Source organism: Chroicocephalus ridibundus, chromosome 1 (genome assembly GCF_963924245.1).
Source record: "Chroicocephalus ridibundus chromosome 1, bChrRid1.1, whole genome shotgun sequence".
Taxonomy (NCBI): Eukaryota; Metazoa; Chordata; class Aves; order Charadriiformes; family Laridae; genus Chroicocephalus; species Chroicocephalus ridibundus.
The window spans coordinates 59,983,997-60,003,838 of NC_086284.1; the positions used below are offsets into that span (position 1 = coordinate 59,983,997).

The following is a 19,842-nucleotide window of genomic DNA, read 5'->3' on the forward strand; positions in this document are numbered from 1 at the left end:
TATTTGTAAAAAGCTCTGTAAAATGCTCAATTTTTATAGTATTGAGAGATGAGAAAAAGGCTTAGTGTTCAAATGAAATTCCTCATTAATGATCTCACATATGGATTTAATTTCCTAAATCGTTAGTTAGACACATTGCTAAGTTTTAAATTTCATTCAATAGCCATTAGTGATACCTTGTTTTCTAATGTTACAAGAAAATTCTGATTATGAGGATTTTTTTTTCTCTTTCATGGAAGAAACCCTTTTTCTTTCTTTTAAACCCCTATGATTTTTTTCTCCCCCCCTTCTTTGTGAATAAAAACACATGGCTGTTACAAAGTTGTAGCAAAAGAGAATAAAAACAGTTGCTTTAGAATTTGTTAGTATATATTTTATTTTTAAAACCATTTTCCAGCCTTTGATTTTGAAGCAAATTTGATACATTACGTTTAATACAATGGGTTACGGTTAACTAGTGTGAACCGGTGCTATGTAAGTGGTCTGTAAACAGGAGGAAATTATAGCCTGAGGAAAACAGAAATCATTTCAAGAGGGTGTCAGTGCTGAAAACTAGTTCAAATAATAGTAGTATTAACTGCTTGACTAATTAAACTAATCTTCTTATACATTATTAGCAAATGCAGTGACAGTTGTTGGTTATTGATATATGGAGTTCAAAGTCTCTTTTTAAAAACAAACTTTTTTGCTGTATTTGGGATGGAGGGGGCGTGAGGAGAAAGAAATCATGCGGCTCTTTTCTAGAAACTGCCAATTTCTTAATCTCACCAATTTTTTTTTATTATTCTTTTTTAATAAGGCCATTAAAACACCGAGCTCTCCCTATGACAACACTGGTGATGTAAAGTTCTTAGTTCAGTATTTTGGGCACGCTAAAAAATGAAAACTTTGGGGCTGTGAAAATTGAAGAGCATACCCAACAGGAGATTAAATGCAAAATCCTTGTAAGTAACAGGAAGAAATACTAATTATGTAGGGGACTTCTTGTACTAGTGATGATTATTAAAGCTGTTGAGAACTGCTGGTGTGCAGCTTGCCACTTCTGCAGAAGACCTGTAGGATTCCTGGAGCCATAAGTCTGGCAAAGGACCTGGTGGGCTTGTGATACCCTAAATTTTGCAAGTTAGAAGAGCTCAACTATAGTTCTTGTGAACAAAAGAGATATATGCACAGGTTTGCACTCTTCCTGCCCCTCCCTCTTTTTACACCTAGATGTATGTCTCCAAATGCGTATATATACATGTAATATGCACACATTCCTAAAAATATGTGTTTTAATTTGTGTGATTTTTTGCAATACAAACCCAATAGCTAATAAAGGCAATATGAGGGATTTAGTGGTACAGTTGTTGCATAAAGAAATGGATCAAGAAATAGTAACAGACAGGTCATATCAGAGTCTATTAATTTTTTTCAATTTTGATCAATAATTTTTTATCAGTTTCTGAGTGGATGATAAACAGGGTTTCAGGAAGGTCTGGGTGTCACATGTTGCTGAACTCATAAACAGAGACAAGGTCAGTCTGGAGGTTTATGTGCTGTAAAATCTCTCCTGCAGAGAGCACAGCGCCTCTGACAATAGGCAGAATTAGAAAATACAGGTAAGGAAAAATACAGAAACGTTTTCCCGCTGTAGTTTTATGGAAGGAAGCTAGGGCTGGGTTAGAAATGCCCTTTTTTTTTTTTTTCTTTTTTCTTTTTGTGAATTCTGAAGGCAACTTTTCAGTATGTTTTTTGTGTGTGATCACTTTTAAGAGATAGGCCTAGCAAATAATTTTTTACATTTTTTTTAACCCTCTAGTGTTCTCTCCTATCCAGTCTGAATATTTTTATTTTTTTTTTCCTCCTGGGTTTCTGAGGATTTTTATGGTGTGGCTTTTGTGGTTGTTTTTTTTTTTTTTTTTGTTTTGTTTTTTTTTTTTTTTTTAAATGTGATGTTATATATGCTTCAGGTATACCAAATGGCCCTCCCCCCCCCAGTTTTCTGAACCTGTCATGATTTTTGCACTCAATAGGTAGTATGGGCAGTGTTCTAACTTAGTCTAAAACTAACCTTAAATTGCAAAGTAGCAAGACTTCCATTTATTTTCAAGTGCTCGGAAGGACGATTTTCAATGCTGGGTTTCAGCATGTTGCGTTTATACCTTAACGCCCTCCTCCATCAGCTTCTCTGTGGGAGACTCCTGACATTGAGGCGACGGAAGCGGCTGCCTTGTAGGTTATCAAAGCCCAGTTTTACTCCATTTTTACCTTTTTTGGGTCCTCCTTCCCACTTTTCAGACAGTCTGCGGTGCTGTTACCAGCAGCTATGTGCATATTTCAAGCCTACAGCCGCACTGGTTTGTCAGCAGACGCCTCTGGTGGGACAGGCAGGACCGTCGCTGGCAGGAGCATACCTCTGCGCCTGCTTAATGATTTGGGACTTCAGCACTGCCTTGTGTTTTATCTATTTAAAAGGCTGGGATAACACCTATGGGATTTCCCTTTCAGCTGTGTTCCCCCGTGGCACAGCGTCCCCAGCTACGACCTCTGACTGCTGTGAGGAGACCCAGGCCACCCTTTACCACTTCCATCTCCTCTCCCCACAACCTGAAGGTGGTGGGGCCTGGGGCACCTCCTTGGGCTGGCGGCAGGCTGCTTCTGCGGAGGAGGAGAAGGAGGAGGAGGCCGGCATGCGGGCTGCTGCTTCTGCCAGGGATTGCAGTGCTGCAGTCCTTATTGGCATGCAGAACGTGCACCGGCAGCGCGCCGCTGTCCTGCAGCTCTAGCCCTTGCCTTTAAAAAGTTTTCTCTTCACGTGTTTTTTGGTGTTTTGTTGGTTTTGGTTTCTTTGGTTTTTTTTTTTTTTTACACTCCCCGTATGTATTTTAGTCCCCCTCCGCTAATGCTGGGACAGATTATGGGGCTGGATTGCTTAATTGCCATAATTTCAAAGGGGTGGGAAAAAGCCAAAAACACCCTAAGATTTTCTTTGCCACAGTGGGGAAGGCTTTGAAAGTGGCTGCACTGATGTGTTTATAAAGCCGGTACTTTTTTTTTTCTCCCGTTTTTTTTCTTTTTTTTTTTCTTAAAGACCTCATTTAATGCTCATGACTTTGTGCGGTGAGGCCACTTTCAAAGGCTTTGGTATCCACAGTAGCAGCTCTTTGAAGTGGAAACGCCAGCGGGGGACAAGCCTGCAGCTTAATCCGTGGTGTAAAAGGTCCTAAGTGGTAAGAAGCCACAATATCCATCTCAAAGGGAGAAGCTGGAGAGCAATACCCAGAACTAAATCCATCTCCTGGACCTGAACCTCATCTGTGGAGCTGGAACTGGTTGGACACTTCCATAGGACATGAGGAATCCAGTCCCCCTCCTCTCTCTCTCTCTGGTTTCCTGCTCTCTTTCTGTCCCCGCTTCTCTCCCCAGTCTCTTGAGAAGCAAGACACAACCACTGATGAGGAAGGGAGTGAGGCCTGAGAACAAATATGTGTTTCTGGGAGGTGGGTTGGTTTTTTTTTGCCTTCCCAAGTTGCTAAGTCATCCCTCTGGAGGGCAGAGCAGGTGCCACAGTCACTTGTATGATCTGCTTGTACTTGTGGGCATGTGTCTGTCCAGTTAGATCCGTGGCTTTATGGTGGCCCCAGGAGACAAAGATATGCCTTCCTGTTATTTGGAGGTGCCTGCCTTTGGCATGAGGATGATGGAGATATTGCTTTTTGGTTGCCAGTGACTCATTTAAGTGCCTGAAGATAGGCGGAACGAGTCTGCCATCTCTGAAATCTGTTTGTTTGAAATAGGAGATGGAAGTGTTGAGTTTCTCATGAGAGGGTTTGAGGATCAGCATGTCCCTGTGGATCGGTAGCCAGCCCTGGCTGCAAGATGAGGCTGTTGGTAAGGAGCTGCTGTCCCATGGCAGAGAAGGCAGAAGGCTAAGCTGACGACGGGAATATGTGCCTTGACTGGCGCGTGACTAGCTGTTACTTGCCAGGGGTGAGAGGCTTTCTGAGGAGGACTTTCTTTCTCAACCGTTGAATTTAGTAACCATCAGTGATTCTGACGACTATTTAAATAATCCAATTTTTAAGTTGAAAAGTTATTTTAAACTTGTTCCTATTTTTGACCTTCAGTACATCACCTGCCATTCAACTTCACGCTCTAGCTGTTTGCCATATGCAAAGATAACCGTCTGTTGTACGGCTTCCTGACTGCTAATTCACTGAGTGCCTCTTAGTCAGAATTTAGCGTCCCTCATCATCAGTCTGTATGAATGTCATATTCTTTCTGTTGTCAAAAGCCTCACCGTTGCCTCTTCATATATGTAAGCCTTTAAATAGCGCTGATGGTGCTGTTGCTGTTCTCCCTCTCTTCTCCAGCTCTGCAGTGATCTCTTTGAGGTGGGGGGAAACCGAACTTCATTTATCACTCAAGAGTTACATGCTCCATGACTATGCGTAAGAGCATAATTCCTTTCTGTCTTCCTTTGATATTGCCAAATGTTCTGCTTGCTTTATACTCCATCAGCTGCTGAGTATTTTGCTGAAGTTTTTATCAAATTGCCTGTAATATCTACGAGATCTTTCCTCTGTAGTGGTGTCTTGTTTAAATCTAGCGATGTGTACGTACTATTTATAACTTTTCATTTTTTCCCCTCATCTGCATTGTTTTGCCTATCTTTATGTTAAATTCTTACGTCATTTTATCATCCAGTGTACTCTTTATCATGAGATCCTTTTGTAACTCTTCACAGTTAGCTTTAGGTATGACTTTGCAAAAATTTTATGTTAACTGCAAACTTTTATTGTTTACGGTTATGTTGCAAAGCAGAGGAACACAACTCTGTGGGTAAACTTCATTATGAAAACTATAGTAGATTGTCAGAAGTAAAAGCATACTATTTCACCATGTGAGTTTGTTGGGTTTGGGGGCACTTGTAGAATTTGTTGACCCTGAACTTCTGCTCTGACTTCAGTCTTCATGCCATCTGCAAATGCTTAGCACTTCTAGCTACCTGTTTTAATTACATTTCTTTTAACATCTGTAAGACTCATGTCATCACGAGAACTAGGTCCCACAAAAATCATGAGCTTATGAAGGTGAGATGATTCATTTGCTTTCATTTAGCTTAATTTTGAGCTTTTAGGATTTGTATTTTCTAGCTCTTCTCTACGGTTGTCAGAATTGTACTCTTTAATAAAATCTGACAGTTCCTTGTAAACATAACTGTGGTTGATAAGGCTTTATGAAATGCACTTGGTGTTTTAAGGCTTTCAGTGAAATTGGTGAGAGGCAGCTGTGCTGCAGTAGGATTGTGTAGTGGGTCCTTAAACCACTGTTTGTTTGTTTGTTTTTCCTCAAAGAGAAATGAAATTAAAACAGACTTAGTAGTAATGGTCTGTTTTGGTAAAGATGACCACCTGTATCTCAACCCTCTTGGCTTCCAGACACCAAAATGTTAGCAAACATTTTACTTAGGGGAAAGGGAAATGTGATGGTTTCCATCTCTGGAGTGCTTCACCACAAGGTAGAAATGATTGCCCTGAAAGAGGACTTTAGAAACAGTGTGTGAGTGTCTACTTTTCTGATTTAAAAATACTAAACTTTTTAAAATTTTATGCCCGTATTAACTCCAGTGCTGTGGTTATGAAACTTAAATTGTGTGGTGACTTGTGCATCAGCAGGATTATTCTTTACATTTTCCCTGGTGGACCTTGCTCCTCTGCTGAATGTTTGGCAATAATGAGGCCAGAAAAAAACTGGGACCTTAAATTGTGGATTCCCATCCAACTTTGCAGAAACATAATAAATAATTTTAAAAAACCCCAAACCAAAACAGCAAACCCTCTTAATATGTAAATTGAGTGAACTTTGTTCATAAGAAGTCCTAAAAGGATAAAACTAGAATACCACTGCATCTTTTTAGTCTCTCCCTTTTATGTCTTTTCAGAGTATAATAGTGCTTTTTTTGGTAGTGGACAGGCAGTTCTGTTCAGTTGCTGTAAAGTGGTACCATGGTTACTACTATTTGAGATGATGGGCAGAGGGATAAACGTGGAGAAGGGCCTTTCAAGTAGATTTTCAAGATTTCTAGAGTCACGGAATCACAGAATCTTCAGAGTTGGAAGGGACCTCTAGAGATCATCTAGTCCAACTCCCCTGCTAGAGCAGGATTGCCTCCCTCAGCACATCCCTCAGGACTGCATCCAGGCGGGTCTTGAAAATCTCCAGAGAAGGGGACTCCACAACCTCCCTGGGCAGCCTGTTCCAGTGCTCTGTCACCCTCACCGTAAAGAAGTTTTTCTGTGCATTTGAACGGAACTTCCTATGTTCCAGCTTGTGCCCATTGCCCCTTGTCCTGTCGCTGGGAACCATTGAAAAGAGCCTGGCTCCGTCCTCCTTAAACCCACCCTTTAGATACTTGTAAACATTAACCAGGTCCCCCCCTCAACCTTCTTTTCTCCAGGCTAAAGAGTCCCAGCTCTCTCAGCCTTTCCTCATAAGGGAGGTGCTCCAGTCCCATAATCATCTTGGTTGCCCTGCGCTGGACTCGCTCCAGTAGTTCCCTGTCCCTCTTGAACTGGGGAGCCCAAAACTGGACACAGAGTCTATGCATTGTTATAACGTGGGTATCTCTGTGAAAGCCAAATATTGCCAATGCATACTTTGCAGCTCATAAAGTTGCAGAGGATTACTGGAGGGCATAATTTTGTCTGAGAGAGAGCTGGTTAATTTGTTTGGTGTTTTTTTTTTTCTGGTCTGGATTGATTTTGTCTCACCTGCTTTGTCCTGGAAATGTTGTATGAAATGGAAAGAAGCCCTATCAAGTGTCAGGGGCCAGTGTGTGCACATATGCTGGAGGTTGCAGGATATAAAATCTCTTATTTACAAGCCAAGCAAATATTGCATTAAAATGAGGCACACTGAAAACAGAAAGCTGTTAATTCATTTTATGCGAAGTTGGGTTTTTTGAATAGAAATGTGTGTAAGCATAACAGCAGCAGTCCAATTCTTGTTTATAAATGGACAAATTTTTATGTCTGAATATTGTTGTTGATGTTGTTTATTTGACCAAATCCAATATATTTTGTGTGCTACTTATTGACTGTGTAACACAGAAAATTTGACGTTATCTTTCAAAAATAGTGCCATTTATCAAGGTGAGATTTATGCAGCGTTAAATGAAGCTTTTTGAACTATGATTTAACACAGAAGTTGTGCAAGGCAATACAAATCATACAGTTTAAAACAAAATGTGGCTTTAAATACCCATTTGGGACAGAGCTTGAAGTACAACAAGTGAATTAAACCTTTGAAAAGGACAAAACTGTCGAGACTTATTTTAACCAGTCCAAATTTTCCGCTGCAATGTGAGCAGAAAACTCTCTGTTGCCAAAAGCCAGTTGCTTGTACTCAGTGTCACAAGCGTATCCATTGCTTTGGAAGCGCTGGTGAGCACCAGGCTGTGCTTAGCAATACTGCTGTCCCCAGCAGGAGGGAGAAATCTCTGTGGTTGCAGGTAAGCAGAGATAGTAGAAAAAGGTCTGGAAAAGTGCTCTGTCAAAACATTTCTGGGAAATATATTCAGTTTTCACTGCAAAAACATTGCAATTCTTCGTGTCAAAGGATGAAAGAACTCTTTTTCCACTTTCCTGTTGAAACACAATTTACAATGTAATCCTGTGTGCTTATCCATGATAGTAGTTAGGTTACGATAAAATGATTCAACCATATGAAAATGAAGTGTCAAGATGGAATTTTTTTAATATTGTTAAAATACTTCTACTTTTTCCCCCAATATTTTCACCCATCAGTCTGAGGCGGCACTGAGACGCAGAAGTTTCCTTCAGGGAAGTTTTCAACAAGACCTAATGAAGAGTAGGAAAGACTTTTTCCTATTGCTCTCTTTCCATATTTAATAGCTGAGTGAAAATAGAGAGGGATTGTCATTTGAATATTGAGGAAAATTTTTAATTTAAGGCAGGGACATGCCTGGGTCGTAGGAGTACAGGACTAACGCTGCCTAACCAGTCAGTCTTCCTGCCTGAATCCATTCCCTTTTCAACTTCCAAGCTAACAGAAATGAAAAGGAAGGCTCTGTACTTTTACAAGATACTGCTTTTACAAGATACTGCCAGGTTTGGGTTTTTACCTTTTCGAAATATGAATGTAGTTTATGTCCCCTTTTACTGTTGCAGACAACTGAACTATGCACATGGCAGGAAAATGAGTATGAACTTATCCAATGTCCTTACTGTAGGCTAATAAACTTTCCGAGTTTATTCCTGTGCATCCTCTCTGTGCATTAAGTACTTTGTCTCCTGTTACTTATAAAAAGAAAAAAACCGTAGTTTATTTTCTAAAATGAAACTGGGTTAAACAGTAACTTTCTTCAAGTGGCAACGGGTGGTGAGCTTTTTGGACTGAGGGAGACATGTTACACAAATTAAAACAACAGATCGATATGACCCATTTTTATTGGGTCAGTGCTTCTTAATCAGTGCTCAAGCAAAAGGAAGGTCAGTAGCAGTACTACACACCAAGCCCAAAATTCGTCATCCTAGAGATCGGGGAAAAGAAAAAGTGTTTGCTCTGGTAGGCAGCATCTGCAGACAGTTACTGTGCATTCCTTTCAGTTGTAGCTCTGTTATTTGCCTCAGGATTAAATAGAAGTTTTCAATATTTCCAAGGAAACAGAAATTCACCAGAACTTGCAAGTATTCTGAGAAAGGCTCGTCTTTGTTTCTCTGCCACCAATTGCAAAAACAATTTTAGAGGAAAAGCATTCTCTTTCTGAACTCATGATACCTATTTGACAATAGAATAGTGGTGAACTAAATGCAAATTTATTTTATTCCAGGGAGAATAAATTTCCATTAGGTATTGTCAAGCATAATGCAGGTAGCCTCTGAAGTTTTAAATGGGGGAGGGGGGAAGGTGTGGAAAAATAAATGGTGTGAATTTTGAAAAGAAAGTCTTTTACTGCTTTTACTGTCATCTTCACATTGAGCTTGATAAGATATTTTCTTTATTTTCCTTGGAGGACCAAAGATAATCAAGGAGGAAGCAGTCTCTCTGTTCAAAACACAAAAAGGCAACCTGCCTTCATAAGAGACCAATAAGGTTGAATACTACTTCTTTTTTTTTCCTCCAGGGCTGTGCCAAAAAAACGCCATTACTGGTTTTTGAAAAATGGCTTTTAGTGGAAGATTTCAGCTTCTGTTATAGAAAACACTTGCTGTCTGAATGTTAGCATAAAAACATTATTTAAAAAAATAAAATGAAATTGCCTTTGAAGGTACTTGATAACAATCTGCTATTCCATAGGTGACTTTGAAGTTAGGTTGCTGTTCTGTCTTTTTAACTGCTGTAAAATAGAAAGTATTCGGAGATAGATGCTTAATCTGGCTTTGCAGTATGTCCCGTGAGATATGTGAGAAGTAAAGCACTTGCATATGTTCTGCTTCATGAGGATTTCTTTAGTTTTGGAAGTAAATAAAACTGTTGTTGCGTGTAACGTGCACGCTACTAATGAAGAGAGAAAAGGGAATTGAATCCTTGCGATAAAATGGACGCTGATGAAGGCTTGCTTGGGCAACCCTCTGAGAAGTAAAGTCACTATTGAGGTTTTTTCTTTTGCCTGTTGAAAGCGCTTTCCCATTGTGCTGAGCTGCTGCTTCTTCCAAAATATGTTTGAGATGGTTGTGAACTGCTCCGGTTCTGGCAGAATGCGATCCGAGTGCCTCACTTGAGCTCTTTTGGGCACGCTCTCAGGTGTTCCTTCTTCTCTGTTGGATTGCTGAGAAAGCATTGCTCCTAGGAATGCTCCAGGTGATGCAGCTTGGGGTGCAGAAGAAGGGGTCTTGGTGTTTCTTCCTCCTCTGGTAGGTTTTAAAAGCTCTTTTCTCCAAGCTCAACTTTCACTTGGAAGGAAAAGGTACATTCTCTTTTCTAGTTTAACCCATTCAAGGGTAATAAAAAGACAGTAACAACACAGATTTACTTAAGGGGTTTTGTAATCAGCCATCTTGCTTCCCAGCTCCATTTGGTGTTTTCAAATTTTTGTAAATCTCCGAAGTCCTGAAGTGTTTCCTTCCATATCCACACTCCTCTCCTGAGAGTCCAAGCTTTTGTCAACAGTTGTGAAAACCAGTCAGGCTCCCTCTTCGTATTCTACTTCCTATGCACATGATGATGAAAGACGCTTCTGACAGAGCAGCGTTCAAAAAGGGAGTAAGCAAATCCATGGAAGAAAAATCCAGTGAGACCTTCTAAGTACAAAGACATCAGTTACAGGTTGCTGGGGGAAGATTCCTGGAAATTATTGCACTCTACCTGCCCTGGTTTTGCATTCTTCTGTAGACAGCTGGTATTGGCCATGGTTGGAGACTGGGTATTGGGCAAAATGGACTTTTCGTCTGACCTGCGAAAGTCGTGCTTGAGTACTTTGGTATCCTATTCTCAGGTAAAATGCAAATGGAGAAAACAGCACATAAAGCCAGGTATTTCCTCTCAGAACTGTGATGTTGTTTGGATTTTGTGCAGGGAATCTGTTCAGCAGAATGGGTTTAGCACTTAAGAGGCGGTCGGAGTTAATAGCATTAGGTGGTGCTCTTGCTGCCCTCACCTCGGGAGCTTTGTTTGGATGTGCCATGCAACTTCTCTGAGCTGGGTAATTTCTAGAAGTCTATTATTAATGACGCCATTGGCAGTCTTAAACATGTTTTCAGCTTGCGAGTTTAACATACCTTAATTTTCATGGAGTTCTTGGTTTATTCAGACCTATCCTTGTCTTTCAGTGCAAAGGGATGCTATTTGTCACATAAACAAATACCTCAGTAAGAGTTCTGCCTTCTGGGCTTAGTGTGAAACTGAAGTAGAGAAAATAGAAAATTGACAACAGCCCAAGCTCTTTTAAATTGTGCTCCTGTGTAACAGCATGTTATCGGTCCTTTGGCAGGTGAGAACAGTCATTTGATCACGCGTTCCCTCCATGCCAGTCTACAAAAATTTCACAGTACATAAGCACACTTTTCTATAAATATTTTTACAGTCCTAAAAAAATAAATACAATGCATGTCTGCAGCTGGGTGTGAGTAGAAGCTCCTAATGCATTGGGGTACCCTTCCCTGGGGAAGTGGGTTTGATTAATAGCTATTATGTGGTGCACTCTGCCAAAAGCAAAACATTTGTGACCACAAGAGGCCAAGTGATAACGTCATTGCTGCCGGGGATGATTAACTCTGCTCGTGGAAGCACAGAAACAGAAATTGCTTTTGCCCTCTTGTCAAGGTGGGAGCAGGATTTTGTGTATGAAATTCATACACACAGAGGAGGAAATCAAGTTTTCTTTGGACTTAAAAGCAAGAAGTGTTGAAGTTACAGACTGTGAGACAAGGTACAGACCAAGAGAGGAGGAGAAGGTTAAGTGAAGTGGGATGAATATCATTGTAAAAAAAAAAAAAAAAGTTTGATAGAAAAAGAAAAACTGTTTTCTGCAATTGCATTTTAACTGAAGCATAATAAGCGTTAGTTTTATCAACATGACTTCGAAGCACTTTGATGTTTGAAAATACTCTTGTGGGCTCCAGTCATCTACAGACTTAAAGTTCAGCAGAAATATTTCATGGTCCATTAGCAAAGTAGTGCAGTGGATCGCTGAAAAGGTCCCAGGCTGTGTCTGTTGTTTCGCAGTCAGTGGTACACCGTCCTCCTCACCTGCTTCCCCGGGGACAAAGGACATTAGCATTATTATATTGTAAAGCCAGCTTCGAAGTGAACCGGCAGGTTTTAATAAGAAGCTCATTGCCGTTCTGTAAATAGCGTGGGACATACTAAAATGCCTGAACCTGGCACATTAGTGATCTTGACAAGGAGAATATGGCTCATTTAGCAAAATGGATATTTGGAGGTCACGCTCAGTTTAAATGAAACAGACCGGTGTTTTCTAACCTGTCCTTGGACTTCTCTCCGCTTAGCTAAAATAGTTAGGATCGACTCTGGGTAAGGTGTTCATCTGAATTACAGCTGACGAGTGTTCATCTCCGGTTGTATAACAGGCAAAGAGAGGTGTTGCAATAGTTATCTCCAAGTCAAGCAAATAAAATAAATAATGGTTCTTTTGTAAGTCAGGACGCTTTTGACTTCAGCAGAGTTCAAGTTGAATTCATACAAGAACCGGGATTGGAATTTTAGTATTTTTGGCTCCTGGCCACCTGGTGGCTTCTTTGATAGGGCAGTTGTTTGAGCAATACTGGATTGCTTGATGCCAAATGGAAGCTGCTTAACATCTTAACAAAGTGGAAAAACCCCTCAAAATGATTAAAGAAATGTATGCAAGTTTAATTTGAGATTTGTGGATGAAAATGCATTCATCACTTTCTACTGTATTTGAATATTTTTTCTTAAAAATGTTACAGTGGCAGAAATGTTTTCTGTTCTTATTTGCCATCAAAGAACGGACGATGTGTCATGGAAGTCTGTTTCTTGAATATAGGGAATATTATTTTTGTGACTTCACAACGTTTCGGAAAAGAGCCAGAAGCCTGATTCTGGTTTTAATGCTGTAATTTTACTGAACTATGCAAAGGCATTACTAAATTCTATTGTACATTGTCCGGTTTTACTAGTTATCTAATATTAGGTTACATATCAAAAATATGAATGTTAGAAATTGGTTCAAGAGAAAAATATGAAGCTGGCATAGTCCTTACTGATGAATGGTACATCTGTATTGTTGCATCGCTTTCTGGTCCCATTTCCTAATCTGGTGAGCTGGTGGAGTGAGAAAAGTCTATCCACCACACAAAAATCTCTTGCATGTTCTCTCTTTAAGAGTGTAGTTTATTCAAATGCTATTAAAAGCATGCCAACTGTCATGCTATTTGTCTGTAAAATTACTTCTTTTTTTTTTATTTTTAATTCACGTTAGCATCTTTTGACATATGATCTTCTCTGTATTGGTTAGTGGGGGATTTTGCACAGTGAGGCTTAAATTAGTGTGCAATGACTGAGAGCCAGCCTTGCTTTCCAGGGACAGGGACCAAGTCCTATGGGATACAGCATCGTAATTACAGGAGCTTGCAGCGAGGAGCCAGACCTGGCGCAGGTGGGGTGCAGGGGAGGGAGCGGGGCTGCAGTCCATGCCCCACCATGCCTGCTCTGCTCTTCATCCACCAGGTGTGGGGCATGGGCAGGTGGGCATGTCTCGGTTGAGTTGGTCTTCACGCATGACGCAGAGTGCTTTACACTGCCATGTTGGCTTTATTCTGCACCTGGGGAGGCAGATCATAAACGGAGCCAGCTTTAGCCTAGGATTAAGCTGCAGCCTTGCTTTCCTCGGCTGGGAGTCTGAGGGAGGGCAAGAGAAGACAGTGCGGGGGACTCGAGGAAATGTCAAGTAGCTGGAATTAAAAGAAATGCTGGAGTGTGCTTGTGGGGTCATGGTGGTCCTTTGGTGTGCAGCTTCTCTTCGGTTTGGAGGCCTTGAATGCTATTTAAAGCACAAACAATGGGGAAAAAAATTACATTTAAAAAAAATGTAACAGTGAGGTTTAGTTGAAAAAGTGAGGAAAAGTTCCACTATCTTTTGGACTAAACCATCTCCCAGTGTCTCCTAAATGCGTGGCTGCATCCCAAGTGCTTTGAAAGTGAAGTCCACTGTGCAGCTGTAAACAAGAGGTGTGATTTAGCAGGATTTGGATGGCTTTTACTGGCCTTAAGGGTGAGGATTCAGTAGTTGACAGTCTTTGAATATCTGTATTTCCACTGTGAATGTTCAAGGTATCTTGAACTTGATCTTAACTTGTATTAACAAAGTATCTTAACTTGATCGGGTGATAAAAGGATCCCAATGTATTAAACTTATACAGGGACTCTTTCTGCTAGGTTTTGGCTATAAACATTGTAAACCACAAAATGAGTTTCCTTTGCAAATGTGGTGAGCTGCTAAAGGAGTGGCAGCTTTTTGAAGGAACACAATGTCTGTCAGTGGTCTGAAGATGCATCTATAGAGTGGGGCGCATTTGGTTAGTCGTTGTGTTTGGATGTCATAGGATGTCCTACAATATCTGGGAATGGTTGTGTTTTGTCCCACATTGCCTGTCCCAGGTAAAATCACTGACTTAAAACTAGTAAATTGAGGCTGAAGGGAGTGGCTAAACTAAGGGTATTATTTCTTATAGATTAATTTATCTCCTGGACATCATGAGAATGAGTTAAGGTAACGTGTGGTTGAGATGTTACTGGTTCATGAACTCGTATTGTGGAGCGTGATGCCAGTGGTGCATAGGGTTAACTGTGTCTAAGGGTAAAAAGCCTGTTTTCCGCTGCTTACAACTTCCAGCCAGAGGTTAAAATTTCAACTTGAAATTCTTTGTGCCTGGTTTCTACTGCAGGGTCATGGTTGTGTTTCTTTGTTAAAAGATTCCTGAAGCTAATTTAAGACTATGGATGTGATTTTTCTGGAAGTAAGCAACATGGATTTGTGTTTACATGTAAGCGTACAGAAATTGTAGCAGCAACCTGCTTTAGGTCAAGGGCTTAAAATTGGGAGGTACCATTTCCCTGGGATTAGAGATGTGGCATTGGTCCTCTTGAAAGCATTCCCATGTTTGGCTAAGCTAACAGTCTCTCTCTGAAGAGTTGCATGCTGGGTTTGAAAACTAAGTTCTCAAGATTTTATTTTGGCATTAGAGTATCCAGCAAGTCAATTTTGGTAACTGTAGGTAAGTCCTGAAGGTGATTTTTTATCCCACCTGAGGTCACGTGTTTAACTGAATTTGGGCAGCAGATATCTGTCCTGGCAGTCAACAGGTTTCTGCCCTGCTAGTGACCTAAAGGAGGAACACCCTGCTTCTGCAGTCTTTGGATTCTTTATTTTTTATTTAATTCCTTATTTTTAAAACAGACCTTTGTAAATGATCAAACTTGTAAAGCTATGCATATTTAGCATTTCTCTTCTGGCTTGCTGGGAAAGAAGAGTCCCTCTTAAACTGCAGTCCCTCTTGGGTACACCTGAGGGTTTTCTAACTTTCTAATTCTTGAGTTTCTGGTGTATATATAGAAGAGATATATAGGTGTATATATAGAAGAGATATATAGGTGTATATATAGAAGAGATATATAGATCATGTTGATAAACTTTGGCAGTAGAAGCAACATATTGAGCCCCAGTCTTGACATCTCTTACTGAAGATCTTAATGTGATGAATCATACAGAGTGCTTAATTCTCTAAGTAAAGTGAAAAACTGTTTTAGCACCTTTTGAGTTAACTTAGTGGTTACACTAGAGCTCTATGTTGGGGCCATGTAGAGAACTCTGCTCCTTTACTGGAATTCATGACCTGCAGAGTTGACTTTTTGAGATGTGGTCTTTGCTTGTTACTACATGTTATCTACTGAAGCATGAATACAACATGTCCAGGAAGCCTCAGCTTCTCTTAGACAGATACTACATAATCCATTGCCACGTAGTCTGTCTGATAAGTAAAACTACTGTACCAGGAAAACACGAGGTTGGCAAAAGCCTCCTTCTCCATGCCTTGTTGGCTTTTCACAGAAGGGGAGTGATGCTTACCTGAAAAGAGGGGTCGAAAGCTAAATAGTTTTTACAAATACATGTCCATGAATTTCTTTCACTTAGCCTATGAAAAACTTCATTTGTTAGGTGTGTATTCTGGATCAATTCCATTGATCCAAGCATGTAAGAGACTGAAAATAAACAGCGAAAGTTGTAAAATGCCAACCAAACAAAACTAGTTCTTTTATACTTAAACAGCAATAGTTGTAAAAAAACAAACAAACAAAATTAGTTCTTTTATACTTAATATGTTGAGTGTTTTCTTCAGCTTCAATAAGAACGTTTTTTTATCTCAGTTGTCAATGTGGAAGTTTTGGTACTTTGTTTAGCTGCAGTGGGGAGCGAAGGCTCAAGCTGGAATCATTAACAACAACAGCAACAACAATAAAACATCTAAACAAAATCCCCAAGCAAAGCTTTTGCCTAGATCAGAGACCCTGTTGGTGCTGAGGGCTCTAGGCTGGTGAGATCCCGTTGGTTTTGTCAGGACAGCTAACTTTGCCTGATACGTTGGGACACATATATAATTTAAGAAGTGGTGGAAAGAGGAGCAGAGTTCACAGTCGCTGGAGATCCTGGTGCTCTCCATATGGGTGGGTTTTGCAATATATAAGGTCAGAGTGGGCTGTGATGTTAGTAATGGCCTGTGGCCTCAGAGACATTCTACTGAGGTTTTTTTACCACTATGATTTTATGCATATATCTTCCTTCTTCTTCCACAACCAGCCATTTCACTTTCCTACCTTCCACTCACATTTTTTTTCCTTCTCTTGATCTCTTTCCTCTTATCTTGAACTCTGCTTTCCTTGGCTCCTCCCACAGTTTTTTTTCCCCGGTTTGTCTTTCCTCTCCCTTCTTGTATTGCATCTCTCTCACATTCAGGCCTTCCCGGTGGCATCTCTTCCTTCACCCTCTTGCAGGAGATGATGGGCAGAGGAGGTATGGCAGCTGCCTAGGATGTGGCCATGTAAGTGGTGTAGGGATGAAGTGCTCCAAATTCTTCTGTCCTCACCATGTTTGCTCCTGCCTTCTACTGAAGGCACGACCTCCTTGAGAATGGTCTCGGTTCTGTGTCTCCTGAGCCTGTGTCCATAGAAACTGCTGAAGCACTCAACACCTACTGAGAAATCAGATAATGTTGTTATTTTTGACAAGATGTAGATTCTTTAGCTGAACTTTTCATGCTTCCTTTTCTTTAGAAAATTTTCAGGTAGTAAGAGGAAAGGAAACAGGATGATGCTGTATTTCACTCCTACCCTCTACCCCCCAAACACTTTTTGGTATTAATTCTTTCTGCAGTCTCATGAATCTCATATGTGATTTTGTTGTGCGTGGTTTTTTTTAAAGCCGTGGCTACTGCTGTTAATATACTGTGTGCTGTTTGCTTTGCCGCCATGTGCAATGTCTGGTTTTCCTCAGTCTTAACACCTACTACTTGAGAAACAACTTTGCCTTTTTTAGTAGTATTCATCCCAGCAGAGTATTACTACTTGTGACTTTCAGCAGTGTGCAGTATAACATTTACCCTTTTCCCAAAATTTCCGTCTGTCTCCTACATCTATTACTGAAAACCGTTACTGACGTTTCTGAATTGGAATGGGTGACTCTAGGGAGAATATTTCCTTTTCTGCATTTAGCCAGCTAAATCGTCAGCCCAACAAGCTATCAGCTCAACAAGCTCTTTTGGAGAGGCTCGCCTTGTCTTTCCCCCTCTCTTTCCTTTTCATCCTTTATGAGTATTTTTCTCACCTCTTTGTACATTTTCAGCTTAACCTAGCTCTTCATTGATGCTGTGGGACAACATTGATGGAATGCTTAATTTGAGGAATATTTAGTTCATGTACTGTACTATACTACAATTGTGTAGAATTATTTTAAAATGTACTAATGCTCTTGCAACTCATTATTCTTGATGACAGGGTAAAGCCAGCTAAGTGTCATCCAGACCCATCTTATTTCACGTTGGACTTGAAACCAAATTTTTGAGCAATTAGCATTGCATTGCCTTTACTCAGGCTAGCAGTAGCAAATTTCAGTGTAGGTATTGGTCATATAGTAAACCCCTTTCTGGTAGCATTACTAAGTAATAGAAAAGCCTTTTGATGTGAAGACCTGAAAGTCAGAGCTGGGATCTGTTCCTGAAACTGTGTGTGAGTAATTCTTACTCACATTACTGACTTCAATTAAATCAGATGAATTCAAGCACAGAATGGTAATTATTCTGGCATGGGAAAGCTGACAGTGTTTTTAGAGCTATTTTTACTGATGCATTTTAAAACCTCACTTATTCCAGTCCTTCCCCCTTTCTTTATTCTTGCACAAAAATAATCAATCAACTGTTTCTGGCTGGTATCTGCAAAGTGAAAGTTGTGTTCCTTTGAAGCTGAATAGAAGGAAACATCATGACCGTGGTTTCACCGTCTGCGTATAAAATATAGTCTTTTATTAAAAAATGTTTATAATATCTAACCCTTTGATTTTCAGATCTATTGATCTATAAAATATCCCAGGTATTTTATAGTCTCCAAATAGCTTAAGTTCCATATTTAAGTCTTAGATTTTGGTGCTGAACCATGTATTTGTATAAGTACATGAAAGCCCAGTTAATCAAGGGAAAATTTAGATAAAGACTGCTTCATATTAGAAAGAACTCATTAGAAGATGATGACTTAGTGGTGAGCCCTTTCATGAAGCCTTTTTGAAACAGCCTTTAGCTTAACAGGGAAACTAACTTTATTTCTAGATATGGAAGGTTTTTTTCCCCAGTAGTTTTGGAATGATGATTTTTTTTGTCTCGTACTTTTTTCCCTTGAGAAACAGAGGGAGAGACAAAAAAACATCTGAACAGAATACTACTGTCCTCGTTTCTAAGGAAGAACAAATAACAAGTAACAGCTTATAATGTAGTAACACAATCTAAAGGGCCAAATGATAAATTAATGGAAACGGGTTCTCATATATTGTTTTGGAGACTAAGCACATCAGATTGAATTGTTTCACAACCAGCATGCCTAATTATTGTGTCTGCCACATTCATCTATTTAAATCATTCCCAACTTTTGGATTGCTGCCTAGAATATGACTGCAATACATGTTTCAACTGGTTATTCCCTTGTCACACGTAACTTCACAAAGGAGGCTGATTTTGTTTGGAAAAAAGAAATACAAGTGAGCATTGGCAGTATGTTTATAATATCTGATAAAAAATGATGATAGGTTTCGTAATGTTGATTTGAATGAGTTGCATGTGAACTGATACCGTATTTGTTTTGTCAGGTCAGTGACTTAAAAAGTGCCTTTGCCAAGTCACTTTTATGAGCGAGGACTGCTACTACGCCCGTGTTCTCAAAATCCCGTCTTTGCCAGCCAGACATTGCCTTCATCTTACACCTGGCGGAACATACCTCAGCATCTCCATTTGCCAATTAGTTGATGGGAAACTGAAAGCAGAAAAAGAGGAAGAATAATAATAATTATTATTCCTGGGACATGAACAAATGACTGCATTGCTTCTCTTGTGTAATCAATACCAGCAAGCAACCATCGGAGAATTAACATTCTATCAAGGAGTGCCATTGCATTGAAGGACCTTGGCTTAAAACTGGTGCATCCGTGATACAATCAACTGGCCCACATGTTTTACAGACAGAAATGCGACTGAGCATGGTTTTTCCCAGCCAACAGTCTACAAGTGGGACTTAATGATTGATGAGTGACTGCTTGCTGATAAACTTTCTCTGTTTATTCTGCTTTGTGTGCGTTGGACATCGTTAATCATCCTCCACTTTTTTTTTTAAACTTTCATTTCAATTGGAATTGAAATTAATTTTTTTTTTTTGTGGTGGTTTTGGTTTCTTTCTTTTTCTCTCCCTTCCCTTCATTATTAGTTTTGGACATTTCTTTGGCATAATTCATTTGACCACAATTTTCAAGTTCGAAAACAGCTTTTCATCATGGCTTTGAATGTTGCTCCTGTAAGAGATACAAAATGGCTAACATTAGAAGTGTGCAGGCAATTTCAGAGGGGAACTTGTTCACGCTCTGATGAAGAATGCAAATTTGCACACCCCCCTAAAAGTTGCCAGGTTGAAAATGGAAGAGTAATTGCCTGCTTTGATTCCTTAAAGGTAAGGAAAAAAAAATTGCATGTGTAGTGAAAATGCTACTACATTGTACTGAAAGTAAAATGTGAAATGATGAGTTACAACTAAACCAGGTTAATCAGAAAGTGATCTGTTTTTGGTAAGATGTATATAAATACAGATGTTATTTGTCATAACTTCTAT

At 39.9% G+C, this 19,842-nt stretch overlaps 1 protein-coding gene across 12 annotated transcripts in view; it reads left to right on the plus strand.

The window, feature by feature from the left end:
* MBNL2 (muscleblind like splicing regulator 2) overlaps positions 1–19,842 on the plus strand; it is a 113,943-nt gene that overhangs the window by 19,124 nt on the left and 74,977 nt on the right. For 9 of the 12 annotated variants that reach the window (XM_063336573.1, XM_063336539.1, XM_063336591.1 and 6 more), the window contains exon 2: positions 18,833–19,683. The exons of 1 other annotated variant lie outside the window; for it this stretch is intronic. In XM_063336573.1, coding sequence (XP_063192643.1) covers positions 19,510–19,683 — 174 coding nt within the window. In that variant the 5' untranslated portion in view covers positions 18,833–19,509. Of the gene's footprint in view, positions 1–4,355; positions 4,434–18,832; positions 19,684–19,842 lie in introns of all 12 variants that reach the window. 2 more of the 12 variants (XM_063336564.1, XM_063336555.1) reach the window with 1 other exon arrangement.